This window comes from Rhipicephalus sanguineus, chromosome 3 (assembly GCF_013339695.2).
Source record: "Rhipicephalus sanguineus isolate Rsan-2018 chromosome 3, BIME_Rsan_1.4, whole genome shotgun sequence".
Taxonomy (NCBI): Eukaryota; Metazoa; Arthropoda; class Arachnida; order Ixodida; family Ixodidae; genus Rhipicephalus; species Rhipicephalus sanguineus.
Genome location: NC_051178.1, coordinates 12,059,965 through 12,074,388, shown reverse-complemented (window position 1 = coordinate 12,074,388; position 14,424 = coordinate 12,059,965). Strand labels below are relative to the sequence as shown.

The 14,424-nt window shown below is 46.8% G+C and overlaps 1 protein-coding gene across 1 annotated transcript in view; it reads right to left on the bottom strand.

The window, feature by feature from the left end:
• LOC119384801 (uncharacterized) overlaps positions 1–12,360 on the bottom strand; it is a 111,236-nt gene extending 98,876 nt beyond the window's left edge. The window contains exon 1 of the mRNA XM_037652497.2: positions 12,292–12,360. Within this exon, the coding sequence (XP_037508425.2) occupies positions 12,292–12,360 (69 nt within the window). The remainder of the gene's footprint in view (positions 1–12,291) is intronic.
• Positions 12,361–14,424: the final 2,064 nt, after the last annotated feature.

The window sequence follows — 14,424 nt, the reverse complement described above, 5'->3', positions numbered from 1 at the left end:
TACGTCGAGCTCATTACTTTCTGAATTAACTTGTTGGCAATACTTCTGTACAGCTCAGGAATAGAAAAAAAACACGTCCATCCCCGACATTGCCGCAATTCTCAAATTATGCGAAATCCGATGCATGTACGGCACAACAGCAACTTTCTTTGCATTAGCAGCACTAATATATAATTGTTGATGTTTTACGTCCCGAAACTATGATGTGATTATGAGAGACGCCGCAGTGGAGGGCTCCGGAAATTTCAATCCTCTAGAATTCTATAGGCGTTGTGCAACGCCTATACAGGCGCCACTGATAGCCACCTAGCGGGCGCCGCCGACAGTACGTGCGGGAAGCCGAGCAGACGACAGCGCTTTGCACATATTTTGCTGTGAGGAGATGAATGAATTTTGCGGCTACTATTTCCCCTTCGTGCGGGTGCCAGACAACTAATTCTGCACTGGCAGCTGCAGGAAAGGCGCGGGCCTCTACGAAAGTGGACTTCTGCACGATGTTTGTCACGAACGAGCGCTTAACTAAGCGCACGTTGCCGATTTCGAACGACGGCATCAAAGCCTGGCGCCGACGGTTCGTGCGCGACAGAGCGCGCGCATCGAAAAAACAAATATAAAAAGGCGCTGGGAGCGCGCCCGCGCACCTCTTACCCTGTCCGCAGAAGACGCCACCGACACAGCCAACGAACGCGAAAGATCGGGATATTCGAGAAAGCAAAGCCGAGCCAGCGGCGCCGTCTGATGCCGCAGACGAATCGGTGAGAGGATCTCGCCCTTTCCCTAGCTTTCGGTGTGCTACGCACAGACGAATCATACGCACCTTCCCGGACCCAGGCGCGAACCGATACAGGCAATGCAAGCGCAGCAAGAGCGCGGGGGCAGAGTCAGTCAGTGAGGAGTTAGTCGGCGAAGAAGTTATGTCGTTCTATACTCGGCGACAACTTTTCTTGGCACCACTGTGGAAGCTACAGAGCCAAAGTGCCTGCATGCGCGCGCGCTAAGAAATAGTACCTATATTTATTTTGTAATTCGAAAAGTTACCTAGCTCGAATAAATAAAGATTTCTTCGTTATAAAAAAAGAACGAGTATGGGAAGCCATTCGTGAAAAAATGTTATTGTAACCTTCAAGTTTGTTTCTGTCTTTATTTTTTGGACAGCACCACGTTTTCCTCACGCCTGCTCTCTCAGAGTCTCAGTAAACATGGCGTCTGCGATGCCGCCTGAACCGTTGGCCTGAACCGTGTGCGGCCGCAAACTCGCCGTTTCGTTCTCCGAAGATGCTCTACTCTAAATGTGACAGAAAGTGGCTATCAAACCAGACCACACAAGTTATCTGCAAAGTCATCGCTGGAGTGAGGCGCCGTCAGCGTGACTGGTCTGGAAATGCAGTGTGCCGGATTGTTGCCGAGCTCACCGGAGTGAGTGAGCGAACAGTTAAGCGTATCAAGGCTGAAGCTCTGCGGGCCCAACTTGCCTCCCCGAAGCGCAAGAAATCGAATTTCTCGGGCCAAAGTGAGAAGCGCATCACCGGCAAGACGCGGCTGCTGCGCTATTACACGTTTGCGTTGGCAGCATTGCGGCGCAAAGTGCACAGCTACTTCATGCGCAATGAAATACCTACGGCTGAGAAACTACGCTCTATGAAGGTGTGTGACCAGCGAAGCTTGATAAAATATTCTGCGTCAGTCTCTTTTTAATTAAGCGTAGCTCTCCCTAAATCTAAACCCAATTCAGCGGCATCATGGTACTTGCATTCCGTATTTATTCGAATACAATGCGAGCTTTTTCTCCAAATTTTTGCTACTAAAGTCGCCCCTCGCGTTACAATCGTGATTGCGTTACAATCGAGCAAACACCGTATTCAGGCTGCGCTGTGCGCTTGGCGGCGTTCCTCATATTCCCATGTGTCTAATTTTGTTGTCTTCGGGCTTCACCCGCAAAGACTGTGTGGAATGCTCCGCGCAGACCGCGATGCGATGTTCCAGAAGCGTCACGATTGTTTTAGATCTTTCCATTAAGATTGCGCGCGGTACGCGAATAGTCTAGAGAATACGTGGCCACCAGCGATAACGCTGGAACATTCGATAGAGCATGTATAAAAGCCGACACCCTTCACCACTGTCAAAATTATTGACGGACGACGCTCTGACTGACTCGTTTCCCGCCCACAAGTTCGGCCAAATAAAGAATTTCGTCTTCGACACGCCCACTGCTGCCTTCGTCAACGTAACAACCCTGTGACAATATACAGTACAGTAGGTAGATGCATCTACGCACTCTGATGTTCCCATTCTGCATGTAGACGTGGTGCTAAACGCTCTAGCGATGCGAGCAAGCGAAACCGAATCTGGAACTGAAATCAGCTCCAAGATGCCGAACTACTTGCGTAGTAACACAAATGTGCGGATGCCCCGCCTCCGTAGCCTTCGCTCCAATGCCAAGATAAGTTGTCGCCGAGTATAGTGATAGCATCGTTCGCTCGACCGCAGAAGACGTGTTGTTTGATGATCTAGTGCTGTGAGTTAAGTATCAAGAGATGACAGTGACAAGTTTTGAAGAGGATCGCCGAGAAGACATGTGATGACCGACTGCGGAGGAGAACGAACGTCCGCGTGGAGTGAATCGTCATGCCGGTGAATATCAAAGGTGCATCGCGCAGACCAGCGTAACAAGATCCAACTATGAGGTGCAGGTCGTGGTGAACATCCGCTTTGTTTTGTTCACAAAGGTGACGTCTCAACCACTTCTTGTTCTTTCTGAAGTCAACCATTGCTGCATTTCTGTTTCGGTAAATAATAAATATAGAACTTAGCTTGTAATAGCGCGGTACATGTAACGCGCTAGTACAAGCTAAGTTCATGGATGACCAACTCGCCCGAACTACAGCACTTCTGAAATATAGAACGTTTGAGCGAAGTGCCCTGCACGGCGGTCGGACCGAACCAACGCATGCTCAGGCTGATAACTTTGGTTTTCTACCAGTGTCAACATGATCGAGTGCATCCAGCGAGCACCGATATGACAGAATGAAAGCATTAGAACGAGAAGTGACGTGTTAACCCGCACAATGACGAAGCGGCTCGTCTTTGCCAACGAACAGCGGCGATCCATTCCTTCCGGCGCTCTTGCTCAGGAGGCCTTTGCGGTAAGTGAGTAAAACAGTGTTCCGGGCACGTTTTTGTAGGTGTTTGAGCACTCCACTCCACAGCAATTGTTATTCGACATCCCTTGAAGTTTCGGCCACCACACATACGACGAACGTTGCTTATTTCAGTACGGAAACGTGAACGGGGAAACACACGTAGAACGACGTAGGAAACCACGGCGGCCGTCTGCTTGCTTTCCCGAGAGCAATGATTGAGTTCGCCGCCTATGGCGCTTCCGTCGGCGCGCACTAGGCGTATAACGAGCACCTAAATCTAAGTACACGGGCCCCCAGCTTATTGCCTCCATAGAAATAGGCCACCGCCGCCGGTACACGATCCCAATACCTTCGGGTCTGCAGTCAAGCAGCATAACCATTAGACCAACGCGGCGGGAAGCTCCAGCGGCATTAATGTGTTCCTTTGATGCGTATTTTTACATTCTGCTCCAGCCCCCTAGGACAGAGGTGAGCATACATAATGCATAACTGAAATCTGCTAGGCGCTTGGCCTGATCTATAAACTGGTTGCCACCTTGTGGTCCCATTACTTCACAAGAGAATTATTAAAACGAAATTCTACAATTGAGCGTCTGACGACCTTTAAATAGGCGAAAGGAAATGGCATGTCATGTTTATTGCCGCTTGGCTTACAACTGTGTCGCTAGTGAAAAAGAAATAGAAGTGCTTTGTCCCTGTGACTTTTGCTCTGTTTTTTTTTTTTTTTTTGTCGGACACGTGTTCAGTTCAGATATATGTACCTGTTATTGCCTGCATTGTTTCTGCTCGCTCGGTATATATTTATTGGATCGTGTGAAAATGAAATCTCGGTTTAGAGTAGCGCTGCCCCTTTATTCTTTCTACGACCTCGTCAACTCACTTAATCACCATGCTTCCACCAATCAGGAATTGATTATTTGTTCTTCACTGTGCAGTTTTTTCCTGCGTTACTGGTCCAAATGCGAGTGTTCGGGGCTCTTGCCGCTTCGACTTTCTTGAACCTGTTGCGTACGCTGTGACTTTAATGCAGGGACCAGGAAAACTGAACTTGTTCAGGGCTGCATTGTGTTTTAAGCGCAAAGCCGCAGAGAGGGGACAAGCGCACTTGTTTGGGCTTCGCCATAGCTGCGTTTCGTATATAAAACATCATAAAGCGCATCATATACCCAAATAGGAATACCTGCCAGAACGATTTGTCTTCTATCATAATAAAGGCCAGCCCATAAAGACTCGGGCATATTGTCACGTCGTCGAGACGGGGAGGAAGACGGCTATTAGATATGTGTCTTTCTATTTGGGAGGACCGGGAAGCGAAAAGACGAACTACAAGCAATGCAAGCTGTACATTGATAGCGGCGAACAGAGCGTCGGCCATTGATAATGTGATCTGCGGTAGGGTGCCTCGGTATTTATACATATGACATCGCCGGCGGTTGTGTTTGTTCTAGAATGAACTCAACTATCCGTGTTTGCGCATTCAGGCCTATCAGAAGAGCCTGAAATAATCTGGAACGTTCCCAGACATGAGGGCGCCGTTCGCGCAAGGCAGTTGTAATACACTCATAGAAGTAGAGTGAGTACTGCAAGAGTAGAGCGACTGTATTACTCTCGCCAGAGTTCTTTAACTCCGTGGAGTAGTAGTGAAGAGTTAGCCGCGGAACTTACTTTTTCCTTGAAGCCAGAGTAAAAGAGACGGCGAACTCTCTACTACTCAGATAGAGTTCCCAATCCACGGAACTCCCACCCCGACGTAGCGTGAACAGGGTTGGGAACTCCCTCCTAAAGAGACGGAGTACAAACTAGCGCGAGCTTCTGGCCGACGCCACACAGCGATATATAACTGTCTCTTAACCATAATCCTCCGAGCGTAGACGCCACAGATGTCACTTTAATGTGCAAGTTAATAGGATAGCTTTCAGTAATAACAAAAGAAAGTTTTTGTGATTGTAAAGCTTTGGTTTCTGAAACGCCAACAGAGGCATGCTTCGAAGCCTCGAACATCGGCAACTTCTAACGCATGGCCAACTTAGTTTACGACAAACTAATTGTCACTGGAATACGGTAGACACTAAAGCATTATTGCAATAAAAAACATAGCCGTGAAAAAAAAAGTCCGGCAGGAGGAATCGAACCAGCCACCATCAGATTGCCAGCCGAGGTCTCTACCACTATGCCACGCTCCTTTTTTTGTCTTTATTGAAGCGCTTCAGTTTTCAACAGTGAGATGAGAGTACATCCTGTGTATAATTGTTTCATGTGCAACAGTAATTCCATGCGAGGTACCCAATCGGGTACAACCTTTTGCATTTTTTGCAATTTCAGAAACGAAGTCAGCGCTTCACAGAAGTATTCTATGGCTCGCCGAGAATCAACGTCAGCGTTACGTACAGCCATTCGGGACCTCCAAATGCTATAAAGCGCCAATAACATTGTAATATCATAGGGAAATCCATCATCATTTTCAATCATCAAATACCTTATGCCCTGTGCGTCCAATGGGAAATCTTTCTTTAGTGTCCTTTGCAGGACGTCCCAGAAGAACACCCCGTCCCAGCATTGCAGAAAGACATGCTCAATGGTTTCTGGTTTGCGACATAAAAAGCACTGGTCACCCCATGGCACGAACAACCCCTTTTCAGACAGCCACGTCTTAACTGGCAGGACACCAGCATGAAGCTTGAAGAAGAAAGTTTTCACCCCCGGATGCACAGGCATGCCTTTTACGCGTTTTAGCACTTGGCTCCACGTTCCACCACAGTACTGAGCACGGTACAAAGGAAAGGGGAGAACAACATCACATAAATCTTTATATAACTTTTTACGGGAAACAGTGCCTAAATATTAAATAGAAAATCGTGCCTTGAGGAAGCGAAATGACTCGATAATCTCTTTAAAGTAACCCTGTGTTCGACCTTTCAATCTAACAGAAGACACGACAAACTCAGGCAAAGTATAGGCCAACCGCACTTGGCAGACCGTGCGCAAAAACGGGTCTTGAACGTCACGAAGGTACAAGAAGTGATTTACGAGCCGTCGCAGAAACAAATGCGACAAACCCAAACCACCGTCACGCACACGTCGAAAAAGATTCGTCCTAGTAGTCTTCTCCCATGTGGAACCCCAAATAAAGACGGCAAAAATACGATGAAGTTTTTGAAGGTTCACTCGAGAGCAATGAAGTACTTGCAAAACGTACCACAATTTTGTAATAAAGAACAAGTTACAAATGGTAGCGCGTGCAAAAATGGACAAATCCTTGGCGTTCCATTTTTCTGCTTTTTCTCGGATTTGAGATGTCTGCCCGAGCCAATAAGGATCACTGTCGCTATAATTTTCGAGAGGAATGCCTAAATACTTTACCGGTGTTGTGAGCCACTGGACGTTCCTGAAATAATTTGGCATGAGCTCCCAATCTCCAGGCCAGAAACCAAGACATTTTCTCCAATTCACTGCGCTTCCGCTAACCTCACAAAAGCGTTTTACGATGTTAACTGCATCTGAAATACTTTCGAGGTTTGTACAAAAGATCGCTATGTCATCAGCATACGCCAGTAGGCGCACTTCACATGCATGAAGCCTGAATCCTTGAATTGCGTTACTGCTGAATATACTTAGACAAAAGCTTTCAATGAATATGCAGAAAAGGAGTGGAGAGAGCGGGCACCCTTGGCCTACAGAGCGTTGCAATTCTATAGACTTTCCTACCTCTTTGTTAACTATCAGGCGAGTAGTACATCGTGTATATGCCATCTTAACGGCTTCTGTTATCGCTTTACCAACGTTCACGTGCTCTAAGACTGCTATGAGCAAGTCATGCGGCACGCGATCGAAGGCTTTCTCCAAATCAACCTGAAGCATTGCAACAGGAGGGTTCATGACATCGCTGCATTCTAGTACGCACCTCGCTTTATGAATATTCGTGAAGATGCTCCTCCCCTTTATTCCACATGTATGATGCGGACCTACAATTTCTTTTATTACGCCCTGGAACCTACGTGCAATTATTTTCATAAAGATTTTGTAATCCACATTGGTTCGACTGATGGGTCGATACGCGGAAACCTGTCGCAACTTGATTGGATCATCTGTTTTAGGAATGAGAATAGTATGGGGGGAAAGAAATGACGCAGGGAGAGATTTCACCTCAAATGCTTCGTTGAAAAGAAGAACGGCTATTTGGGCTAGTTGGTTAATATGCATATTGAAAGGGTTTGCAGCGCAAGCACGGTAGTGCTGAAGGAAAGGTATAAAAGCGAGGAACGGAAAGCAAAGATGGACGACACAAGCGCTGACTACCAACTGGTTTTATTGCTCACGACACACACGTACATATATACACAGAGGTAAAAACTTTTATCAAGCAGACGTCAGTAACGTGACACAATTCGGTGGCATGTCCGATAAAACTAAGGTAGATTGATAACTATTAAAAGATTAACCCTTATCCAAAAGCGCGAATTCTTTTTCATGCAAGGCCACCGAAGGCAGCTCACGCATTCACCTTCATATTTTCTAATGTGATACGCCTCAGCGATTTCTCGTGTTAGTTTCTCTTTATGGCGTTCCAACACACTCCCAGCTTGAAATTGAGGCTGACAGCCGCAACTTTTGCAGTGCAACACAAGGTTGGAACTTATCCCCTTGCACAGGTCATTCTTATGTTCCCCTAACCTCTTATTTATACACCGCCCTGTCTGTCCTATGTAACTGCGCCCGCACGTTAAAGGAAGCCTATAGACCACGCCCACGGAGCATTCTACAAATTTATTTGCATGTTTTACTGCGCATGCCCGTCTCCTCATACTTGACATTTCACTAAGGCGTTCATCCGTCAACCTACAAATATGACCGACTTTGCACGGAGCTGATAAAACCACATCCACACCGTATCTCGACCCAACTTTTTTCAGCCCGTGAGATATTTTGTGGAAATATGGGACAACAGCCACTCTTTTCTTTTCTTTCTGTTTTTCTGTTTTGACTTGCTTTTGTTTTACTTTCTGCAGGAATTTTTCACACACAGATGTGATGACGAATTTTGGGAAACCCGCTGAGAGGAGCCTGTTTACTTGTGTTTTTACACTGTCCGTCACCAAGTGTAGGCACGATTTAGATAAGCTCGCGCTTATGGCCGAAGAAGCAATCGCTCTTTTTACCAGTTTACTATGGCTGGAGGCATAGTTTATTATAGGCTTAACACTTCGCGGTTGGTATTCCCAGCAAACGTGATTTGGAAATATTCTGATATTAATATCTAGGAAACGCAACGATCCCTGTTGAGGAACTTCGCAGGTGAAGTCTAGCCCACCCCCGTGTTCTTTGAAAGCACCTAAAACAAGCTCGGCCAGGTCTTTTTCATTTTTTACGGAAGCCTGCAGGAAAATTAAATAGTCGTCCACATATCTGAAGGCGACTTGCACCATGCCTTCGAGTTTTTCTTTCAGAGTCACGTCTACCCTAGCAAGAAATATTTCACTTAAGACCGGGGCGACTCTTGAACCTATGCACACACCCGTGCGTTGTTTATAAAGAGACCCACCCCACGACACAACGGTGGAATCCAAGTAGAAAAGCAACAGTTCCATGAAACAACTAACACTGATGCCACAATCATTGATGAACACTTCTTCGCGGTTATTCTTGGTTATACAATCTCTAACATATTGTAACAAGGTGCTCTGAGGAATGGAGTAATACAGGTCAACAACGTCGATGCTTATCGTCGGACAACCAATAGGATTATGATCCTTCAGATACGTGACGACCTCCTGCGAATTACGCGCGCGGTAGGGGTCTTCAATTACTAGACTAGAGAGATGTTTCTGTAGATAACCTCCCAAAAGCTTGTGTTATCTACAGAAACATCTCTCTAGTCTAGTAATTGAAGACCCCTACCGCGCGCGTAATTCGCAGCAGGTCGTCACGTATCTAAAGGATCATAATCCTATTGGTTGTCCGACGATAAGCATCGACGTTGTTGACCTGTATTACTCCATTCCTCAGAGCACCTTGTTACAATATGTTAGAGATTGTATAACCAAGAATAACCGCGAAGAAGTGTTCATCAATGATTGTGGCATCAGTGTTAGTTGTTTCATGGAACTGTTGCTTTTCTACTTGGATTCCACCGTTGTGTCGTGGGGTGGGTCTCTTTATAAACAACGCACGGGTGTGTGCATAGGTTCAAGAGTCGCCCCGGTCTTAAGTGAAATATTCCTTGCCAGGGTAGACGTGACTCTGAAAGAAAAACTCGAAGGCATGGTGCAAGTCGCCTTCAGATATGTGGACGACTATTTAATTTTCCTGCAGCCTTCCGTAAAAAATGAAAAAGACCTGGCCGAGCTTGTTTTAGGTGCTTTCAAAGAACACGGGGGTGGGCTAGACTTCACCTGCGAAGTTCCTCAACAGGGATCGTTGCGTTTCCTAGATATTAATATCAGAATATTTCCAAATCACGTTTGCTGGGAATACCAACCGCGAAGTGTTAAGCCTATAATAAACTATGCCTCCAGCCATAGTAAACTGGTAAAAAGAGCGATTGCTTCTTCGGCCATAAGCGCGAGCTTATCTAAATCGTGCCTACACTTGGTGACGGACAGTGTAAAAACACAAGTAAACAGGCTCCTCTCAGCGGGTTTCCCAAAATTCGTCATCACATCTGTGTGTGAAAAATTCCTGCAGAAAGTAAAACAAAAGCAAGTCAAAACAGAAAAACAGAAAGAAAAGAAAAGAGTGGCTGTTGTCCCATATTTCCACAAAATATCTCACGGGCTGAAAAAAGTTGGGTCGAGATACGGTGTGGATGTGGTTTTATCAGCTCCGTGCAAAGTCGGTCATATTTGTAGGTTGACGGATGAACGCCTTAGTGAAATGTCAAGTATGAGGAGACGGGCATGCGCAGTAAAACATGCAAATAAATTTGTAGAATGCTCCGTGGGCGTGGTCTATAGGCTTCCTTTAACGTGCGGGCGCAGTTACATAGGACAGACTGGGCGGTGTATAAATAAGAGGTTAGGGGAACATAAGAATGACCTGTGCAAGGGGATAAGTTCCAACCTTGTGTTGCACTGCAAAAGTTGCGGCTGTCAGCCTCAATTTCAAGCTGGGAGTGTGTTGGAACGCCATAAAGAGAAACTAACACGAGAAATCGCTGAGGCGTATCACATTAGAAAATATGAAGGTGAATGCGTGAGCCAGCCTTCGGTGGCCTTGCATGAAAAATAATTCGCGCTTTTGGATAAGGGTTAATCTTTTATTAGTTATCAATCTACCTTAGTTTTATCGGACATGCCACCGAATTGTGTCACGTTACTGACGTCTGCTTGATAAAAGTTTTTACCTCTGTGTATATATGTACGTGTGTGTCGTGAGCAATAAAACCAGTTGGTAGTCAGCGCTTGTGTCGTCCATCTTTGCTTTCCGTTCCTCGCTTTTATACCTTTCCTTCAGCACTACCGTGCTTGCGCTGCAAACCCTTTCAATATTCGTTGAAAAGGTGCGCCAAAATTGGGGACAACTCGTGCTTGAACTTCTTGTAAAAAGCCGCACTTAGACCGTCCGGTCCAGACGACTTGCCGCAGTTGAGGTGATCGATTGCTCTCTCTCTACCTCACCCACCGAGACACGGAGTTCCAATCTATCTTTAGTTTTATCATCTAACTGCGGCATGGACGACGAAAATTCTTTTGTGAAGTGGTCACGATCCAGAGGACCTATTGCAAACAGCTTGCTGTAATACTCGTAAAAAGCCTGCGCAATGTTATCCCTGGCATTTGTTAGAACACCATTGTACACAATCTGTGTTATTAAATTACGCTGGGCATAACTCTTTACCATACACAGAGCGCGTTTCGTCGGACTCTCAGCAGTTACTATTTTTACCGCGCGGGCCCTAATTATTGCTTAATGATATTTCTCGATGTCTAACAGTTCCAATTTTTCTTTAACAGCCCGAATGTCTTCCTTAAAGTTTCCCGGCATTCGGCTCTCTTCCTCTAAAAGTGCCTGCAAGTTTGAACGTAAACGTGCTCATTTCTGCGTCCTTCGTGCTTAAGAATAATGGACTTTTCTATAGCTTTCATTTTTATTTTTGCTTAAACGTTTCCCACTTTGGACCAGTTCTCGAGCTATTGTCGTCATTAAGCTCTTCTATGCTCTCTTGTATTAATGTTTGGAAAACGTCGTCATCAAGGAGTTTGTTATTCATTATCCATAAATCCCAATTAAACTTTCCTTTCCTTTCTTTTCTGCTGCAAATGGTAAACTTAACCAAACAATGGTCAGTGAAAGATCAAGGAGTTACAGAATAATGTGTACACAAAGGTACAATATCAAGCGACACGTAGGCACGATCAAGGCGGGAGTGACTTAATCCCTGAAAATGCGTGCATTGGACGCGATGGCCACTGGAAATACTTTCACCTACATCCTCAAGGGCGTAATCATTTATCATATTTGATAACTTAATTGTACTCGCCTCGAGATATGGGGTAGAACTCGTTTTGTCCCGTGCCGAACAAACTCAATAAAGTCGCCGAGGAGGATAAGAATGCGGTCAGTGTTGCAATAATCACTTACACGGCAGAAAAAGTCTGGATGCTGAGCAACGTCAGTTGCTGCATACAAACAACTCGACATTCATTGCCGGCGAAAACAAAGTCGCAAATCACAAGGCGGCCCGATTTACAGATTGTGACCGACTGTATACCAATGCCCAAGCAGTTACTAATAAAGAGAAGGCATCCTCCGGACGAGCCAACAGCATGACTAACACACACATTGTAACGCGCCGAAAAAGGGCGTACCATGTCATCGGTCCGGTCTGCACGTTCAATTTTCGTTTCCTGAACTGCGAATATATCTAATTCCTGGCAGCACGATACAATTGGTTTTGTGTCCTTTTAGCTGTCAATCCACGAATATTAATTGTTCCTACGCGCAAGGACCTTTCCAATGACCGATCTGCCGCCGATCGAGACCGACGGCAAGACGCCCTCGTCATACATATCGACGCCTTGCACCCACATCATTGTGGCGGCTAAAAATTTGCATCTTTGTCGCCCCTTGATAGGGACGAAGCACGCATGCCAACAGCACCGCGCGCTTTCTTCTTTGCACCACCGACACCCACAGATGCTTCTATCTGCCTCACATGCTGATCCTGCGACGCCGCAACCACATCCTCATGGCGACGTTTTGCTGGTGCTGCCTCGGCGTCCATCTCCTCCGCAGCAGTTTCGATGACCGCCTGTTCTTTGTCCGCTGCCTCTGGAACTTGAGAGACGCTGCATGCGTCCTGCTGTTCTCTGGCAGATTCCTCAGCCAGCCAGGTCCATCGCCGACGATGGGCACCCGGAGACGCTATCGTCCTTGGCCGCTCCCTGGTCGTTTCCGTTCATAAAAATTGCTGCAGGTGCCGCAGCCTGTTCTGCCTCTTCCTCGTCCATGATGAGCTCGCTCTGGTCTGAAACAGCAGGCCGTCTTACCGCTCTGGCGTAGCTCCGCGTGCAAGCCTCCTGTGTGTGGCCAAATGCATGACATTCGTTGCATTTTGGAAACCTGCAGTCCCACCGTATATGGCCCGTATGTTTGCAGTGAAGGCACAACGGTGCTCGCCCTGGCGCGACAATGAGCGCTGTACCGCTGCCTAGATGATTCTGATGCGGAATATCATCAAGTGCAACACCTTCCTTCAAAAATAGTCTCACAAACTTCGTCAGGGAGTCAGCACATTCAAATCCTTCCACTTTCCACCTGTCGTTTGTCACCTCTTTTACTTCACCATACTCGCTAAATGTCCTTCGAATGCTTTCGTTAGAAACATCTAAAGCCACCCAGTGTAACTTTAGACGCACCTCTTTCCTGTTAGGGTCAATGACGATGCACAGCCGGTCCTTGACTACCAAGCGACCTGCTTCCACAAGCTTCTTTTTGGCCTCATCTGTCCGCAGGTTGACAAGCCAGACGTGTGACATCTGGTAGGCACCGATAACAGCCACATCTGTGATGACACCGGCGTCTTGCAAGGGCTTTCGAAAATCTTCGATGCGATACGGCCTTCCTGAAATATCGCAGTGCAATAAGACTGCACGCTTCATAGCATCACCTGATGAAACAGTGGGCAGTACAATCATGTAGTCCTTTGGCACGGTAAAAGATGGGGTACCTCGGCCGTAAGCGACCGCTGTCGCAGCTCTCTAGGAGCTAACCATCTTGCGTCCGCACGCGTCGGTGACCCGAAGCAGAATGGACTACGCCACGCTCCAGCCAAGCACTCTTGCCGTAAAAAGACTAGTCAAGACAGAGCTCACCGCTCGACTTCATATTTACGGGTTGCATACTGAAGATAGACGCGATCTTCCTTTTCAAATGAAATTCGCGTCTTCATAACACACAAAACAGCTGCCGATCACGAATGAGATGGAATAACGTGTATTTTCTCGCGAAATCGACGATACGTCAGTACAGCGGCCGTGTCAGTGTATTGATCTGCATCTGTATCGATAGGTGCAACTATATACATAACCGATCGCCAAACACCAAATTAAACGTGCAAGGAAGTATGACATCATGTTAGTTCAACAATGCGTGCTATTTGAGAAGTATGTGTTAGCGAAGTACCGGCGAGTGCGCCCGGCGGCTTTCGGTGGCTGCCGGGGTGCGTTTGCTGAAAGCGGCGTCGTAACGATGCCCATCGCTTCTTGTACGAACACCGTACGCAAGAAAAAATGGTTCATTCAGGTTAACCGATACTAAAGCTCTACTGTACACTAAATTTTACACGTCGGAATTGCGTATCCTTAAACCCAGAAGCGCCGACAGCATGCACACACGGACGAGATCGGTAGGTGCGCAAGGCCTACCTTCGCTGGGAGTCGTACGGGTCATATTGAGTGCGACCGATCTCGGCGCAAGTGGTTGACGAAGGTTGAAGAATGCGCATTTTATCGTCGAAAGCTTTTCACTGTTACGTTAAAATGCAACCGAAGTTGAGCGAAAGTGCGAGAATCGCCAGAGATGCGTTTGCATTGGGGTCATGTTGACCGGCGTTGCTTTTCTGGCGTACAGGCCGCGCCTGCCGCGGCACCGCATGTCCGATCGGACGCCAGATCGTAACGTCGTAAAGTATTCATCAGCCAGTCCTGGTAAAGGATCGTCGCAAGTGTATTTGTAAGCGCGTGGCTACAACTCTCAGGCTTACGCATGAGCTGCTGCACGGCACTAAGCCGATATCATAGAGTCTCAGCTGATATTTGGAATTTACGAATGAAAACAGTGCTGAATA